This window comes from Lonchura striata, chromosome 2 (genome assembly GCF_046129695.1).
Source record: "Lonchura striata isolate bLonStr1 chromosome 2, bLonStr1.mat, whole genome shotgun sequence".
In the NCBI taxonomy this organism is placed as follows: domain Eukaryota; kingdom Metazoa; phylum Chordata; class Aves; order Passeriformes; family Estrildidae; genus Lonchura; species Lonchura striata.
The window spans coordinates 108,243,384-108,263,579 of record NC_134604.1 but is presented as its reverse complement, the minus strand read 5'-3'; the positions used below and the strand labels follow the sequence as shown (position 1 = coordinate 108,263,579).

The 20,196-nt window shown below is 34.0% G+C and overlaps 1 protein-coding gene across 1 annotated transcript in view; it reads left to right on the top strand.

The window, feature by feature from the left end:
• The window catches only part of CFAP47 (cilia and flagella associated protein 47), a 268,440-nt gene that overhangs the window by 136,420 nt on the left and 111,824 nt on the right, over window positions 1-20,196 (top strand). The window contains exon 50 of the mRNA XM_077781662.1: window positions 1,597-1,737. Coding sequence (XP_077637788.1) covers window positions 1,597-1,737 — 141 coding nt within the window. The remainder of the gene's footprint in view (window positions 1-1,596; window positions 1,738-20,196) is intronic.

Below are 20,196 nucleotides of genomic sequence, written 5' to 3'. Positions count from 1 at the left end.
CCATGTGTTCCCTTACATTAAGATTTATATACCTTGAGCATTTTCTTCAGTCTTCATTATCCTTTCCATAATGGTTTTATTATTTTTTCCTTCTTGCACATTTACCTTATCTTTAAGATTTAAAAGAAAAAAAAATCAATAATTTCCTGAAATTGTAGTCACTCCTCTGCCTATTTAGACCCAAGTTCTGACTTACTTAATGAGAGTAATTTTAGTAGTTTTTTAAAACTTTTTAATTAGAAATTCTTTTGGTTTGTTTTTAATTAGTTTAGTTTAGTTCATTTGTATTTAAGTAGAATATTCTTGATGAAAGAAAATTTGGGATTCTATTCTTTAAGTTTGAAGTTATATATTATATTGTTCCTGTGGATTGAAACCTCTTTCAATTTTTTTTAAATTTTGTTTTTAACTTCAGTGTTTAATACTTGTGCTTCTCAGTTACTGTCTCTCAAAGAAAAAGAGATTCTTCCTTATAATCATTTAATGTAATCGTTCTTAGTAGGAATAGTTTGTCAGTGTTTGTCATGTCACACCTCTGCCCCACTCAAAGCTGCAGAAACAAAGCATACCATTAGATACAGATATTTTCAAATTAAATTGTTCTGGGACTCTCATAAGAATTCCCAATTTCAAATTTTAAAAGTTCCATTAATAATAGTTTTCTCAAGTCCTTGGTATGACACAGTGAACAAATTCCCTTTTGGAGATGTTTCACATAAATTCTAATAATGACAATGAGAACATTTCTTACTATAATAGCATAAATTAAGTCACCTCCTCAGATTTTCTATGAACCAAGAATTACACCAGAAAAATGTATTTATTTTGGCTTAGAAACTCTCAAAAATGTATTTAAATATTGAAGGATAATAATTTAGATGCAGGAAGAATATTCTATAGCTTTTCAAAAGTTTGTGTAGATTTAAAATTCTTAGAGGCACAAAGTGGAAGAAATGAATCCTGCTAATTTAAAGCCAGTATATCAAATCTTCTAGAATAACATTAATATTATTTAAAGACACCCTGTACCTACTGGATTTTACGTTATTAAATAGAGATCTGGCAATTTATAAATTCAGGCTTTATGGTCTCTGTATTTTATTTTCTTGTCATATTTCATTACAGTTTAACATACAATACAAAAATGTATCAAAGGAATATTTTAAATATTGCAATTCTCTTATAGCAGTAGAATGAGACACCGTGATTGAAAAAGAAATAAAAGAAACAATCAAGACTGTGCACAGAAAATTGAGCTGGGAAAAATCCAATTAGTGATCACCAGATTTTGTAACTTTTAGGAAGTCCTTGTTTGTATTGCATTTCCTACTACTGATCTTTTTCAGGTGCTCATTATGGATCTCTTCAGGCAAGCAGAAGAGCTCTTTGGGGACAGAAAATGGTTAATTCCTTGCACTCACTCAAGAGATATTTTTTAATATAGTAAATTATAATTGGATGGCTGACACCTGAAATGGAAGCTTTACTTCATTTTGTATTAGTTTTGAACAGAGGAAATACTCGTGCATGTCTGGCAGTCTGGTTTTGTGCAGCTAATTCCTGGGTAATACAACACCTGGTATCTATTTGTTTTAGGTGTAATTTCATTTGTTGCTCAAGATGAAGACCAGCAGCAGCCTCAAGGCAGCAGCTCACCACAGAGAACAGATGGCAAAAAAAAGGCCCTTCAGAAAAAGTCACCAAGGATTTCAACAGCTCTTGATGCAGCTAAAATTGGTATGTTTGTTATTATGGATGTATTTCTTGTCAATTTTCATAAAGTTACATCATAATGTGGTTTAAAATTAAATGAATATTTAGCATGCACAGCCTACAAAAAAAAAGTATATGAAATTATTCTTTTTGCTTTCTGAAGCATTTTAATGCATTGTTAAGGTGAGCTTTTTCTTTTCCTTTCCCCCCCCCTCTTTTTACAACATCACTGACTGCTGCTTGTTGTTGGAGAGGGGCAGAATGTTTTTAATGCTTTCTTTGTAACTCTCCAATAATACTGTGAGTGCTGATGTCAAAGCAGGCCTTTTCTGAAATTCATATTGCTCCACTTCTTTACACTGTGGAAAAAAATTCCTTATAACAGTCAGACAGAGATACTCCTTTGGTACAATAAAATCAAAAAGAGAAGATTCCAGAATACCTATTTACTTTCATATTGTCACCACCTGCTTTATTCTAAGCAGTATCTGCATTACTTTTGAGATTTCAAGTGTTCCAGAAGAACACTTTTGTGGTTACACCAAATAGACAAAGCTGTTTGCTTTTAGATTAATTTCTCCACTTTCCTATTTATATTTGCAAGTATAACTTTGCCTACAGAACTATGTTGTTTATGCTTTTAATATCTAATTTGGTATATTTCTAAATTATCAAGCATTTTTTGTAATTGATTAAAGAATATTTCTTGCAAGGAAAGCAACTTTCCTTCTATCAAGGAAAGTTTTAAATTAAAAAAGTTGGTTTAGTCAATATTGAACTTTTAGGAAATTAAGAAGGGTTGGCAGATTGGCTCTTTGTCTTTATAACTGTATTTTCTATTTAAATTTAAACTAGAATTTATCAAGCTCTAAAAAGAATTAGAAAGTAATTTTATCAATAAATTAGAAATAATTTGAGTCAAGTCAATGTTAATATCAGAAAGTCTGTTCTTTTATAGTCTATTAATAATCTGTACAGCAACATGTAAGTTGGATGACATTAAAACTCATGCAACATCCAGAAGAAGGATTTTAAAAAGGATTAAATTAATATGATATATGCAGATAATACAGTAGAGACAAGAATTATAAATTTTCCAGATATTAAGTGGAATTATTAATAAAAACAACATAAAGGGTGATACCAGGTAAACGGGAGATAATCTTCAAATCTACTGAAAGCCTGAGAATTTAAATGAATTTAGTTAAGCTTCAATTGCTCAAATGAAACATTTTTTCTTATGAGATATTTGCAAGTTTAGGAATTATCAGTCCAAAACTAGTAAAGGCTGTAATTGAAAGTAACTGAACATAGAAGGTTAGGCAAGAAAATAGTTTAGGAGAGTGGATGTCTCAGTGCTGTCCCTGTCACTGATATGAAAGGAGGGTGTTTATCTTAGAAAATCCAATGTAACTTCATGGTTTGCTATTATCATTCCTGGTAATACTTTTGCTTCATGTGATTCCCTAATGACAATGTGAGACTGATTGGTTTATTTATGCATTTAAAATTTCAAACATGTTTGATACATTAAAAGACAATAAATAATACCATGAAATATCAGTCTAATAACTTGCTGAGAGAAGCCAGGTAATCAGCCCTAAATCAGCTTTCTCTTTTGTTGCACACTAATTTACATGGAAATAATCACTCCCACCCAGAGAATCCCATTGGTAATTGGAGCAGTCTGCACACCTTATTCCTATGTGGCTGCCTCAAGTTACTTCATCTTCTCTTTCAGTTGCCATTTTTTGCTATTTTTGTGCAACTCTATAGTGTTTTATCTTTATCTTATTGTGACCTACATGTTTCTAGTAAACTGTGCTGGCTCAAGCTGCAGGACTGCTGGCAATGTTTAGGGCATTATTAGGATTTCTTTCCTGAGTGAACTTAAAGTAGGACATGGCATGACCTTTCCCTAGTTCTGTGTCACTTAATTAAAGATTTTGTTTCTTTTTCAGTGCAGAGGAGATACCTTTGCAATGCTCACATCCCAAGCTTCAATCTCACCTTTAAACCCACCAACTGCATTTACTCATTTCACAAAATATTATCTGTAATCACAAGCATTCACTTGTACTAGACATCTGTCACTTCTGCAGCTGTGGAAGGTACCTGCTGAAAATAGCTAAATAGAGATGTTATGCAACCAGACCTGGTCTAAAATACATGATAGTCCTCTTCTCAGCTTACTTCAAAGAGAAACTAACAAAGTCTTAACTTTATCCTGCACAGGTTTCTTTTACACCAATATTTTTTACATTAGTTTTACATTAAAATTAATTTTTATTTTTATTGTATGACTTTTCATAGTATAATTACTGATGGATGTTTCCAAGATTTAGGATTTATGAATTGCAAAGTGTGCACCAATAGTAGAATGCAAACCCCTTGCATTTGACCAGAGGCATCACACAATGAAGTGAATCTTGGAAGTGAATATTCCCAGAGCACTGTAAAAAGTACTGGACTTCTGATGTAAAGAAAATGAATATACAGACTGAAATCAGTGTAGCTCAAATCAAGTATGAGGTTTTCCATAGCTGAATAAGATTAGGAATAAACACATGTTCACCAAGCTTTTGTGTCTTGCTGTTATTCAGGGAAAATTACTCCTTTTAAACATACTAGAAACTGCTACCTTGTTATACACATTTCAGGTACCCACACTTATGCATTATGTAGATATAGATGTTCTTATTTACCTTTTTTTTTTTCCTTCTTCAAATTACATTGTAGGTAGAAATGCAGAAAAAGGCAATTATTTCTGTGCTTTCATATGTTCTTTTTATAATTTTTATCAAAATCACTCATGCTCTTCCAAAAACCTAAGGATTCTGAAATCCTTTTGTATTTTTTCTTCTTTAGATATATTTAAGAAAAACCACATTTAGTTCTTGCTGCAAGAAACACAGCAGTTCCTCATGATGAATCATTGTTATGCTGCCTTGTACAAGAAATAAAAAAGAGAAAACAAGCCAAAACCCAAACAGAAAAATGTCTGCAGAGCAGATGTAGTGACAGGGGCTTGTCCCTTTCTAAACTGATGTGGGGTTTCAGTTCTTCCCAAAACTTAATTCTGCTTTTGAAGAAAGGAGAACCCAGGGTTTCTTTTCTCATGGCAGCCAAAAGTAAAACAAGGCAAAGTGGTTGCTAAGACTGAAAGTAGAATGCTCCTTGTCTTTCATGTAAGTTTATCTATAGATATTCCTGTATTATAAAGTGCTAAAATCAGAAATAAATATTAGCTATTAATAGGTGTTTGTTTCACAGTCTCAATAAATGCTACACTCCTCCTATAGGAGTGAAGCTTCCTAAACTCTCAAAGTAGAAGAAATTTTTCTACTCTTGAGCCCATGGTAACTTCTTGAACAGCCCTGGCCAAACCCTCTGTGTTGTGCTCTTGGCTGTGCAGCCTATGGGCTGCAGGGATGGTTCTTGGCTCAGCCTCTGCCAGACCCACTCTGCTCCCAGGAATCATCCCCTGGAAATGGGAGCTGAGTGTGTGAAGTTGCTGTGGCTGCTGCAATGGTTAAAAGCCTTCCCTGCAGCTGCAAATCCCCCTCTCCTCTTCAGCATCCCTCGCACTTTGTCCAGCAGCAGGACTCAGCACAGACCTGGCACCTCAGCCACAGCTTTCAGTGCTCCTGCCAGCAGGGATGTCTCTCAGTGTTTGTTTGTACAAGATTGGGGAATTTTGCATGGGCTGTTGTCTTATGCCTTTATCCAAGGACTGTACTTCCCACTTTGTTTGTCTTATGGAATGCATTTAGGTTTTTAGGTCATTGCCAGATTTTTGAATTTCCTTGTGCTTGAAAGGCTAAACATCAGAAAGATACACTACTTGTAAATATGCCATGATGAAGAAGCACAGTCAGAGGGGCCAAGCCAGACATTAATTTTGGCAAAGCCTGGTTTAGTGTTTTTTTTAAAGCTAATTTATACTTCAACCAGGCTTTCAAGGACAGGCAATGTTTTCTAGCCCATTGTCATTGTTGTTCTTATGAGATGTCTCTGAGTTGAGTGTCTTTCCTGTTGAGTTTAAAAACTTCCAAGTGATTCTTTGAGCATCAGATGCCTTTGGGAGGTAATGGTACTTGCACATGTGGTTCTCCTGGGCTTCCAAGTTTGAAATCAATCCCTGAGGGCTGAACATCTGTGGGAGCACTATGGGGCATTCATATAAGGAAGACAGTAAATTAATGTCTTCATTCTAGCACCTGTTGAAATGATTAAGAGGTAAACAGTACTCAGGATTTCAAAAATGTAAAAAAGTTTAGCATTTGTTCATTATATTTTTTTAAAAAGATAATAAGACCTAAGGATACAATGGTAAATTATAGGATTTATTCAGTATTAATGTAGTAAGGTGTTTAATGTACCTTTAAGATATTAAAATATAATTGATACATCTCACGTGCATATTTATTTCTGGAAATAATTTTTTTTTAAGAGGACTATTCTTTAAAATCAATTTGAGTTACCAGCCCATAAATTTTGATTGGGTAGTTAAGGTATTTTTTAGTCCAATCTACATTCTGTATGTTCATGCATGGTGTCTCCAGCTTCAGATTAGTTTGTCTCCCTCTTCAGAGAAGAAGTAAAGAGCTCAGCAGAGAAAATAATCCCCATGTAACTTGCATACATATTTGCAAATGTAAAATACCAACCACAGCTTGGTTTGTTTGTGGGTTTTTTGTTAGTTCTGGTTTTGGTTTTTTTGTTTATTTGCTTTGTTTTTAGGGATTTTTTAATAGCATTTTCACATTTGCAGCTATACTTATGCCAATGCATACAAGCTTTGGGGAATGGTATAGCATATGTAGAACATTAAGTATTAGACTATTTTATGCTTTTTTCCTTTGTCAAAAAGGTTGTTCAGTTACTGCTGGCTTTCTCAGTAGGTGCTCTTCTGCAGTACTGCAGTCTTCTGGTTGTTATGAATTTTCCTGTGCCCTTCTGAGACTCATAACAGCTTGATCCTCCCAGTAAAGCAACATGTTGTTTTGAAACAATTCAGATAGAGCAATGCTTAAAGGACCTATGGCCCACATGGAATTTCATGGGGCATGGTACTGTGTGCAATTAAAAATCTGTGCAAACAATTCATGGTAGCCCATTTAAAATTAATAGCAAGAGCAATCTCTAATTGCTCACAGAGTAAGGCTGCTGCTGAACTTCAGGTTGCATCACCCTTCCTGCAGCAGGTGTTGTAATATTGTTTTGCTGAGAAGGCAGGTAATGTTGCATCTGCCCTAACCACAAATTAGTCACTCCTCGTGTAAACCTGTACATCTGCATATTTTTGGATATCATAGCATGTAGGATTGCATTTGCATATAAAGAGATTAAATTTTATTACTCAATTTAAATGTCTGTGATGTGCATTATACTTGTTTTGAAAGTCTGTATATGCTGTAAACTGTATTACTGAGAAATACATCATTCTTTCCTGTCTGGCAGACCTCAAATGTCAATGTATGGAATTTTTTCAATTAATAGCCCATTTAATGAAAAACAAAATCCCTAGCAGAAATAATGAGTGGGGCTCACATGACAGGTCAAGGTGTAATCCCTTACTAGTTGTCTGTGACAGAATATATATATCATTCAGAGTGATATAAAAAAATAACATTTTTGAAACTTAAGAGGAAATGAGCAACAGAGCAGCAATCTCCCTGCAGCCAGTGCCCTTGTGGTTGTGCAGGAGTGTTTGACATGCTCTTTCTAGGTCATCATTTTGCCTTTCCTACCTTGTCAGGCTTACAAACAATTATTATTTTACCCTTTAGCAAGTAATGAATTATAAACACAGAGAGTACATAATGGTGATGCAAAAGAGCACTAATATTTACCAGTTCCTCACAGTCCTGTAAGCATGTCTGGGGCTGGAGATAATGAGGTGAGGAGAGATAGAGGGAAGGTCCCCATCAGTCTCCCCTGTCATTCTGCTAAAATTGTTGTGACCTGTGAAAGTATTCACTGAGCCAGAAAACAGGAAAAAGTCAAACTTTATGGCCTAATAGATGGGACAATTCATAGGAAGTAGAGTTCAAACCAAATATGGGATTTTAAAAAAAGTCTTACAGTGTTGAGATTTTTTTTCTAGCTGAATAATGAATTGACTCTTTTACATTAATCTAAATATTATGAAACATTAAAATTAATCTTTTGCAAAAAAATATGATGTTCTCCCCAAGATATTTGGCATTCAAATTACTGCAACATCAACAATATTGTCTAATGGTGAGAACAGCTTCCTTCAAGGTTTATGTTCAGTCCCTCAAGCAGAGGAAATAATGGAATAAACATTCTCAGAGCCTGTTTGGAAAATTCAACAGTTAAGCTAATTTATAAATAGATTTACAAATCCAGAGCAAAGTTTATGTATATATTCAGAATAATATACATTTCTTTTAAATTTCTGAAAATTATGCAATTCAGAAATATCAATTAAAACATTAGATCAAATCCGAATTATGTTTTCAAGCTGACACAGAGTATAATTTCCAACAGGAGAAGAAAATAAAGCAAATTTCTCCTTCCAATCTAATTTCTTCTTCCTGTTGCTGTTATTATTACTATTATTATAAATCATGCTACACTTTGGTAACTAGACAAGCTTGCACCATGTGCTACTGCCACTGTCTACCTCTGAAGCTAGGAATAGGTTATTTTTGAATATTATTTGTTATCCAGACACTGGGCACTCCTGCATTCTCACACATTCAGTTATGGGGTAGGTTTGCTGAACTAACTAGCAAAGGAACACTCATATTTTTACAGAGCAGACAGTAGATATTTCTTGTCCATCACAGTGCTTTATTTGCTATGGTCTGTATTGTCTCTCTCAAAATATTTATTTTGCTTTCTCTGTGTGTAGAGTCCTAATAGGTCTTGGCACAACTGAAATTTTAAGTGAAATTTTAAGTATTGAGGAACTACTTTTTCCCACTGTGGCAAAAAATGATATTTTATACACTGTCAGGAGAGAATGAGTGTATGTGTCTGCAATAAGTTTTTTAAAATTTGGAATTAATTGTAAAAATGTGATTAGTATTTCTGGTAATATATTAAATTTGTGTTACTTAGGAAGAATGTATCTTCTTTCATAATGTGAGATATACATTAATTATTATTGAATGTTAGAAAGAATTGCAGGATTGCTTTCACTAACTTCTCTGGATGTATTGGTTATCAACACCTTATTTGCCCAGCAATATATTGAGAAATTAGTAAGAACAACCTTATAAAGTTGATCGTCTGTAAATATGGCAGACAATATCCATTAAATTAATGAGGGGTTGATTTTATTATCACAGAATTGAATGAGCATAAAGATCTTCTTCTTGAAAATTAATGGAATTTTACTTCATAATTTCTTTTTGTTGTTGAAGACATAAATTGCTCACACAACTCCACAATATGTTTTCTGAAATCTAATGAAAATCTACCCACTTCATCATTGTGCTCAAGATGCTATTTCATAGAAATGATTTTGTATTTTATGGATGTATAGAGAAATACATGTTATTTTCCTAAAAATGACCTGGGTGCTCAGCAGAAATATTTAATACTTCTTTCAGGGAAGACATATTTTTTTTTCCAGAAAAAATGTTGCCTTTTCTCTGTGTGTGATGTTGCTTTGTGTTGCCTTTTTGCCTTTCCTTAGGGGAATAAGATGAAATGCCTGCTCTGTGACAGAGTTTAGAATGGAAAGTTATCCAAATCCCAATGAACTTGAAAGGTTCATTTTAAAGTAAAAGGCTTATACTGAAAAAGCAAAATAAACATTTATCAGTTTTAATGCCTTTGCATTTGCCAAGCTGTGTTCCTATGAAACACTGCAGTAAGATTGCATTACAGTTGATAAAATGGTTTTGGTTACTTTGATATGTTTAGCAAACCCCCAGTATTTTGGAAAAAAATATTTTTGATCTGTAAATACATTTTTTTTTTTTTCTAATAATGGCAGTCAGGAATCATTAATTGGGGTATAAAATTTATAATTCTGGGTTATCTTCACCCAGGAAATAGGCATTCTTATCTTTAATTATTAGCATGTTTTTAAGAGGAAGCTGCATACACTGAGCCTGCCTGAGTATGGTAGAGAATTTAAAAGTGAACCCTGTCTGGAAGTGAGCTGGCTTCTCACTGAAGTCTCGTGTAGATTCATATCATAAAATCAAATCTAATTAAAATTAAAGATTAAGTTAAAAATCATGTATATGGAATGAAATGTTGTCAATTTAGTTTCCTGGTAGCTAGAAGGGGTAAAATCTTTGAATACTAATTGCATTATATAATAGAAATGAAGATATGTTGTACTCAACATTTCTAGGATCCTTTTGGGTTTTTTTTTTTCCTTTTTTGAAAGTGCTGAATTGCAAGCAGTGGGATATAAAACTTTTAGGGAAATAGTGCAATTGATTTTACAGTTGCAAGGGAGATTCTGTAATTCAATTGATTGGTGTTTGTCAGGTGAAATGCTCGTGCTCCTTGTATGTGCTGAAACTCATAAGAACAATTGTTTGCTTTTGTGACACAGCACTAATAAAAGCTGGGTTCACTTTGTCCTCAGTAAGCTTATTTTTAATATGTTATGTTGGCAATAATAAAATAAGGGTTGGAATTCCACAATAAAGAGCATGAAGTATATTTCACCACAGCATATTACACCTGGAGGATTGTTAAAGACCTTTAACAGGTCTTTGCTGCTAAGACTTACAATTTAAAAGCCTTTGCAATAACTAAGTGTCATATATTGAGAAGACTTCTGCAAACCTGCTGCTTTTCTGCTGTCTTTTTGTATTTTCTTGACTGCTAGCCTTGTCATAGGTCATTGTGTTTAACTAATATACTCTTCGTTATCTGTGTTTTACCAATGTGCAATCATGTTTTCATATTTCATTCAATAACTTGTGTATGAATGAATCACATTTGCAAACAAAAATTAATTAAACATTGGTATATTTTTTCAGTAGAAGATTTTTGCAAATTCTAAAGTCATACTAATTAAATATTTGGTTTTTTATGGCTACAGTCTTTTGATGTCAGATGTTCTATTTTAAAGAGTTTTTGGCAACCAAAATGTTAAATTTATGAAAGTATTTAATGTAATAAAACATTAAGTATTAAAGAAAAAAATGAAATAACCCCAAACTGTGAGCAATTATGTTTTCTCTGAAGAAATATGACTATTGAATGCATATATTTGTAAACTATTTTACATTTTTTACATATATTTGTAACCTATTTTACATGTTTACATGTTTATTTTACATGTTCATTCTGATGTGAACAGGAAAACACTTCTGTATCATTTTAAGGGATTTCCTGATTGGAAATCATCTGAGTATAACTTAACCTACTGTACCAAGGCTATATCAGCTGTGACTGTGTGTACATGACTTCTGAGCTGGCTTTTGCCTTTTCAGACATATTAAAATATTTGTGTGACACAGCTGCCCAAGCTGTTCACCTGGCAAATGATTTCCTAACATAAGTCACAGATTACACACTTAAAATGTGTAGCTCTATGCAAAACCTGGCCAGTGGATGCTGTTTCTGCCAAGAAGCTGAATAAAAAGTTCTAGGTTATTTTACCACATACATTTAAATTTTTTTCCAAGGAATTGATATTGGTGGCTCTTTTGACACAAAATGTCTTTCCCTTCTGTTCTCTTTCCTGTTCTTTTCCTTGTTATATGCTTTATATTGGGTTTGTGTGTGTCCTTCAATATTACTGATGATCTTCCCAGCCTTCCAGAGAGCCTACAGGGAAATGTAAGATCCTTTTGTCCCTGATCACTCATAGCTTTATATGCCAGCATAATAGGAATAAGCAATATTTTTTTCTGTTTCTTATCTGGGACCGTATAAGTTTATAACCAGAAACAACATTCCCTTTGGATTTTTCTGTTACCTTTGGATTGTTCCAAAGTTAAGGGATAGGTAGACAAAGATAGAAAAATGGGGTCAATAGAAATAAAGACAGATATGGCAATTGTAGAAAAAAACAGTAGTCTTTTGGGAAAAAGCAGTAGTCCTTGGGGGAAAAAACCCTCTTAATTTAAGCAATTTAAACATTGCGTGAAGTAAGAGGAAGCAGGGAGGGTAGTACAGCATTTGAGGTCATTAGTTTGACACAGTCCTGTCTCTGTGTTTGTTAACAAAGTATCACAATTCAATTTATGTGAGCTAAAGATTTTGACTGTGAATGAAGATGTTTTGAGACGTTTTATGGAATATGAGTGAGCATTAGGTATAACTTGGTAGGAGTAACTTGTTCCCTGGTGGATTTTGACTACCATTACTCTAGGATACTCTTCAAAGTTATTTACTAATAAAAACTTCATGACCTAGGTACTCTGTCCTGTTTCTTCTCCACCTTCAGCACTGCAAAGTTTCACTGATACTTTTTGCATTCTCTGAAGTCCACCACTTGTTACTCTCTCCATCAGAGAGGTCACTCCAAGTAGCAACCTTTTGTGCCTATGAAAATTGTGAGCATTCGCTTTCCTCAAAAATCTTCTTTAAGGAAAATAAAAAAAATAATTTATTAAACAATAGTTGTTTTCTGAACTTCAAATTCTTATTGGCTGTACAAGTTTTTCTGTGGTTTTGTGTCTTTTTGTAATTGCCTAAGAATCATCTACTTTGTGGGTTTTTTTTTTTTACTTTCTTTCTTGAGTTATTCTTGTCTCTTTGCCCTTTGGAATTATTTCCTTATTTAACTCTTAGACTAGATTATTCTAAGTATCTTCACTTAATCTCAGCTTCTTTCTCTGCCAGGTCTTGGAATGAAGGTAATTATAATAACCAAATAAATGTGAGTCTTAAAGCAAATATCACTTATCTTCACATTAGAAGTTAAACATTACTTTTAAAGTGATAGTATTCTAAACAATCACTTCACTATATAATCTCCAATTATATAAATTTATGCTGAGTGAAGAGTTCTAGTTCTTCTTCCTTGCCATTCAAACTTATAAAACCATTGTGCAGTAACTGAAAAATATAATCTTCCCATAAATTACCACAAAGATTCTGCTTGTGATGGCAGTCTGATTTTGAAGTAACCACTTGAGACATGTTAATCATCACTAAGAATAATAGAGGCAGGCAATAAAAGACAAAATAACACCTTAAAGGGAGAGTTTTGAGAAATCTATGTGACATAATATGTGTGAGGTGCAGGTCACTCCCAAACACACAGACCATTGCACTTGAAATCTACCAGCTTTATTTTCTATGGTCTATTCATGGCAGATTCCTTATGTAGCAGATTATTAAATGTCCCTGCCATCCCACCTCTTCAGTGAGTGTTCAGTGGCTTGTTATGAAAGTCTGGGGCTCTTCTCAGCATGTGGCTTTATGGTCTTAGGAAGACACAGTAAGAAATGTAACTGACACATTGGACCTACATTGGTAAGGTTTGTGACAATCCTTTGAACTAATTATCTCAGAATTATTCCTCACACTTTTACTAGGGCAGAATATTCCTTTCCCTGCCCCTCTGCCCCAGTTCCTCCCACTCCCTCCCAAAACCACCAAAACAGTGAAGTTTTAACTCTTTTATTGCTAAAAATTGCTGGATTTCTCTTCAGCATTTGCAATTTTCTTACTCTTTGCATACTTTGTGTTCACCTATGTCATGCTGCCTGCAGAGCTCAAGAAGGTGAGGGGAATTGGATTCTAATGCCAAATACACCACCTGTGTTCTTGTTGATTTTTTTTCTCCTGTTTTAGATCTGTATTTATTAATGTCACTAGTGCATGGATGACATACTGTCACATGCCCTGAGTTTATTCCCATGCCACGATTTCATCAGAAAGAGTTTAGCATGTTAATGAGATCAGATCTTGATTTCTGTCTCTGTGTGTACCAGCAGATAGATATTTATTCACCAGTAGACAGGTTAGGCTAAATGTCAGGAAGGATACATACCCTGAATAAGTGTAGGACACAACCCAAATGGAGAGTGAAAAAAGGCTCTCTACAAGGTGAATAACCATATTTGCCATATTTACATTTTCATCACTCAGCTGCAAGGGAAAAGGGAGAGCTGTGACATCATCATATTAAGGTACTGAGAGTTTATGAAGGACATCAAGAATATTCTGAGTTAAAAAGATATTTTCCATCTTCCATTTTCACATCCCATAGACACAGCAGATCTGCTGGGTGATTTTTTTGAAGTTGGTACCTGGGAGATGGAGATGAAAAAGTGTCTAGAGAATAAAGGTGTCTGACTGAAAAATGGTGTTAGAACATCATGCTGTGGTGGTATTAATAGTATGGAAAACTGAACTTCAAAAATGAAAGGTACAAACAGCATTAGATCCATTTCATTGAAATGAGCTGTCTAGAGTTAAAATCCTCTCTTCTTCTTAGAGTTTTGAAGAAGTTTAGGGAAATGGAATGTCTTTCATGGGCTAATGGTATCTCAGTTTCCACCATAAGGTGGTGATGTTCATTTGAAAAGCTGGATTTAAGCCAGAATTTAAAAAATAGAGGTTCTGGATTTCTGCCTTTTTAAAAGTCAGACACTTTTGCAGGGCTTTGTGTTGTATCAATCACAGATAATTCCAAGGGCCAAAATAAGATTTTGATTTTGCATTTAAAAAAAAAAAATGTTCTAATTTCCATTTTCAAATTTTCCTGAGTGGAAAAAGCTCTGGAGATACAGTCCTTGCCTGGTTTAGGACAAGTCCTGAAGAAAAGGAACCTTTATCCATCTTGCAGATTTTCCTTTTGTAGAATACCCTTCTCTACCAAGCTTGTCTATAGATACTATATTAACTTGAAAATTCTGAATTAATTTAATATTTAGTATTTAATTATTTAATATAAAGTAAATATTTACAAATCATAATTTAATTTTAAATTGCAGCATTTCAAAGGCATCAATTTCCTGCATCAATTCCAATTTACATGTGCAAACTAATGCAGTCTTCCGTCCTCAGTCACTTTAAGTCACTAAGTCACTTTAAGAACTGTCCCTCTGCATGACTTAGGCTCGGTACAGAATGTAAGGCACACTCTAAATTTATGAAAGTTGCTCTTGGGGAATTATAACATCATATCCTTTCAGAACAAGATTAATGACTGATGAATATTAAAATATTTTTCCAAGTAGTGTTACATGGAATGCATGATATGAATATTCATTTAAATGTTCGGGTTTCTCAGATATGTTCATGTAGGTAAAATGGCAGCTGAGAGCAAAGTTTATCTTGCCAGGTTATGCAAAATCATTTTTAAAAGCTGTACATATTGATTAGTTTTATTGAAGAAGTATAACCCTTAGGTGAGGAAACTCATGAGCCCAAGCCTAAAAGTGAAAACCCCACACTAATAACTTCCCTAGAAGAGGAAGGTGTAGAAATGTTGCCTTTCCAAGGATAAGTTATTCCTTATGTAGTAAAAATGAATATAAATATCTGACTTTTTGCATCATTTTGAGCTCTTAATTTAATAGGGTTGCAACATTTTCTTAATGAGTTAATGTTTTGCAGCTTTGCCCCATAAATCAAGAGCAGCTTTTTTATACTTGGAAATTAAAAGTGCAGAGAGGTGTCTAGAGCCAGTTAAAACAAGATTTAACTTCTTTTTCAGTGGAGTGGTAGGTCTACCTATACAGAAAAAATTGCAGGTTTTTCCTTCAATATGTGACCTGATTAGATTTATCTAGTGACACTGTCAAAAGTACCCAAAACATTTTTCTAAAAGTTCTACATGTTTTAGGACTGATTATTGCAATTTGTTTTGTATTTGGAATGAACTTGGAGGTTTATGGAAAGTGAGTCTGAAGTAATCCCCTAAAATTCTGTAAAAAATATATATTTTTTTAATTTAGCATTATAGGAAAACTAAAATTGTAGTAAAAGTTTGCAAGAGAAATGTCAGGTCTTTTTATAGTAATTTTTAGATGGTTAAGGCCAGTCCAGTTAGAAAAATAAGGAGTGTAAATAGTCATGGGCATTAACAGCTAGTCTGTTTCACATAATTTATATGAAAATCATTTATTCTAAATCAAAAAGGTTTAAATTTTGTTTTTTCCCATGTGAGCTGTTTACATATTAAAAGCTGTTACATGTTTATATATTGTAGGAAACTAGATAAAATATAATTTTTAATTTATGTCTTACATTCTGTAAAGTACAGCAGTATACCTATGAAGACAACATTAAGGATGCTCACTCAATGAGAATGTTCATTACTTCCAGCCTAGGAAGGTTTATTTGAGAATTAAGAAATCATGCTGTATTATTTCTCTGCTTGCTATTCCAGAATAAATCCATACCCTTAAACATCCCTATCTAAGAGTGTTTTATCTAAAAATGGAATTGAATGTACTTTATTAATTTTTATTGCAATATTAACTCTGCAAATGTTAAACAAAAATGCTTTAGAAAGAACTCACATTAAATTTGACAATATCACTTAAATTCAGCTTTTTCCTTAAATAATCATATTTCTGATGCCAATGCAAGAAGCCAATAAAATTAGGATGAAATATTTCAAATAAATTAATGTTAGTTAGCAGTACAATTCAAGTTTCTCCATTGAGTTCATATCACACACACAGCCCCTCCCAAAAACCCTGGAATTCTACAATTTTCAGGACACCAAGGCAAATCTTCATCATCAGTGATGTGTCATTCAGGTGACTGATGGACAGCCCTGTCTCCATCAGGAGAGAAGGATCTGTTCTTTTTATAGCTGACAGAACATTTAATGGCTGGTGTGGCAGACACAGGATCAAAAGTAAATTTAAGGAAAGGGGACAGAGAGATCAGAAATTTCAGCTTGTGGCTGATATGGTAATAAGGTAATCTTATCCAAGGGTGTAGAGAAGAGCATCGTGTGAGTAGAAAGAAGAGGATTTCAGAATTGAAAACTCTTCAGGACGTGATACAAAATAGAAGATGAAAAGTGTAGGGATAAAAATACTGATATGCTAAGAAAGATTTTATGACAATTTTTAAAATTGCACAATGAACGAAGAGATCAGGCAAAGGAGGAAGAGTTTATTTGTATCACTAAAGAGAAGTAGGACAAGGCACCAGACTGATTTGATAATAAAAGGATATTCGGCTCAGGAAGAAAAACCAATAATTTTGTTATATCATGCAAGCTGGAATGAGGTTTGGAAGGGAAGTTTGAGGTTTTAACCTGAAATGTTTTTTGAAGGTTCAAGTTTAATTTTCATGTAAATTTTAATTTAGTAGTCCTGTGTTTTAAATACAGAACTGTCTGTTCACAAATGTAATTACTGTAGATAAATACTAGTTGAACAAATTGACTTGTCATTAAGAGATGGATACAGAAATAATACCAAATTTTTTTTTGTTTTGTTGTTCCCCCAGCTCAGGGTAACTACATGAAACAGGTATCACACAGCTTTCTACGTTTCCAGTGATTCCATAGTAAAAAAAAAAAAAAAAATTACAAAGTAATTGGGGAGAGTTCTAGAAACTTAAAATTAGGAAGCTTTTTTTACAGTGGTGCTAACTGAATATGCAGCAGCTGACATGTGGAAGATGCTGGTTTGCACTAACCATTAGTGACAGATGCTTGACCCTAGCTAGTCAGGGTGAAAATCTGCTGACCAAAGGAGACACTAGAAGAGAAGGTGGTGGTGATTAAATATTGAAGTAGATGCATTATTATGTTCAGAAGTTTTGTGCTCGCTCCTCTCTAGTGGTGATTTCCATCTGAAGCACTGACTGCAATTTGTTTTGTTTATTTCATGAGATCTGACAAGATCATGACCTGCTGGTTGCATAAAGCATGCTAAGGATTTTTATTTGTCATCAGTGACCCAGCGTGAGGAGATAAGAGACCCAAACCTAAAGTCAAATGGAGTTTATCTCACAAGAAATCAAAACTCAGCCCCTAAGAAAAGACTTAAAATGCATTAAAAATGTCAATGGAAGTTTAGAAAAGTAGAGAGAAAAGGAAGAGTGCATATGTTTATGCAATTTTTTTTTCTGCCTGCTTTTGAAATGTGTGCAGAAAACAGAAACAGAGAAATATAACCTTATTCTGTGTCTAGGGACAGAGCCATCTCTGAGTTTCAGCCTGAGTATATTGAGTTTATCTCCATTGCCCCTGATCATTGAGCCTTTCCCAGCTACTGTCTGGTAAACTAAAACTCTGAAAAACTCTAACAAAAAATGGTGAAAGAAATCCCCGAACTCCTGACCTTCTGCTCTGTACATTAGAAAATGAATTTTTAATACTACACTTCAGCCATGTAAGTTGTTTTTTGAGTTTGAATGCTGAGCTAGAACTAAAGGAAATTACAAAAGCTTTTGCTGTTATTTTGATCTGTTAAAGGTGTTTTATTTTTTCCAGGGAGCTTAAGCTTTGTAGCTTTGGAAGTGACTTTTGAGTGGTCTTGAGAGTAAGAAATAGTTTCTGTCTTGTGGGTTGCCTTAGGAAGAGAATAAATTTGGAGTAAAATTAGTCTAGAATTACTTGGAAATGAGAATACTTGCAATAAATTTGCCTTGATGTAGCCTGTTCAAATACATTATATGGGTAAAGATATGAGCAGGGACTCACCTTTAAAGTCACTATTTGATATCAGGTTTTTAGCTAAGTGAGGATAAAGCCCTGAGTTTTGTGTTTTGAACAAAGCAAGTGGGCAGCAAACAACAATTCAGCTTTGTTTTCACTGAATAAAAGTTGACAGAACATCAAAGTTTATACAACTTCAAGGCTAAATACTAAGCAGAAATTGCAGAAACTTGCAATCAAAGGTTCATCTGTAAAAATAAAAATATGCTCTTTCAGCAGAGAATTGCCAAGTTCATACCATGTGTTAAGAAAACTATTTCCATGAAAGTATTTTAAAATTTTTAGGGAAATGCCAAGTGTTATGCAAATAATATAATCATTGAAAATATCTGAATGCATACAAGGTATTCCCTCCCAAACATGGTAGCTGTTTCCCAGAAAGGTAATCTGGAAGTACAGAAGTTTATTTAGGGTCGCCAGAAAAAATATTTGATTTTTCATAATTGAGAAAAAAATTAAAGAGAAATTAATATAGGCATTCTAATGCATAAAAAATAAAAAAGAGAAACCAAGAATTTCTAACATAGAAACAGGTTTTAATAGCTCAAAATACTTGATATCAAAACTAAAGAGAAAGCAACTTGACCTGAAAGCTTTGCTTTTGAGAAATACCAGAAATTTTAGAGTATTTTTTAAATAAATTAAACAGAATAAATGACTTTGTATATTAAAGGGAGAAGAGAGAAGGGAGGTAGACCATATTTTTTATATTACTGCAGTTATGAAGAACAGAAATGTGATTCAGGAAAGCTATAAATACCAAGGAGAAATGTGTGGTCAGAGAGAAAATGAAGGCTTTTAGTCTATATGGAAAAATAACTTGGTTGCAATGTATAGGAATTGCTGGAACATCTAATATTGTAATGACATGTAGCAATGCAGGGTACTATGTAAACCACATTTCCCTTATTCACACAGCTGCTGACTTTGTCAAAGAATTCAAACAGTTTTGTGTGTTGTGGCTTCCCTGCCTTATTGTGATGCTTAATGATTTTCTCTGGAATATATAAACAAACTCACATTTGTAATTTCTGAATTTATGCAGGAGACCTGTCTAAAAATTTGCAACACATTCTCTGCCTTTTCATTTCTTCATATCCCAAGCTGACTTAAGCAAGGGGTCACATGCTGGTTTGCACCACCATAATTTAATATCTGAGGTCCTTTTAATTCACAGACTTGCAGAATCCTAGAGTGATTTGAGTTGGAAGGGACCCTAAAGATTGTCTATTTCCACCCCTTCTGCCATGGACAGGGACAGCTTTCATTAAAGCACAATTTTTGGGCAAACTCTTGCAAAGGTGATTTGTTACTTTCTTATCAGTCTGCTTGGAAACCTTTTCTGCTGAAACCTCAGTTGGGAAGAGTCTCTCTGACCATTCCCCTCAAAACAAGCTCCAGAGTTGAGAAAGTCCCTGAACTCCACTGTAATGAACACCACTGCAAAGAATTAATTTAGATTTTCTGCTGCAGCCTTATCTTCCTTGAGCATTCCTTTTCCACCCTGATCATTGATCAACCCGAGTTTGTCAGGCTCCCAGCTTCAGATGTGTTTGAAACGGTTGTGCTACTGCTTTTTAAAATCCTTACTGCTTTTTTAGATCCTTAGCATGTTGTCACTTGAGGGTGGAGGTTTTTTGGTAGGAGTGTTCTTGGAGGTTTGAGGAGAAGGTGGCAGGCTTGTAAATTTTTTGTTTAAATAGCAGCTTATACTCTTTTCTGTTTTCCTTAACTGTACAGACTTTCATTGGTGGACGTGTTGCTGTACTTCAATAAATCCCTTTGTCCTGCAAATTAATCACATATCCTTGGTAAATGGAACTTTGATTTTCATGCTTTCCTCTTTTGTTTTCTACCTGAATTTCAGAGCTTTTCCTACAGTTTGACTGCAT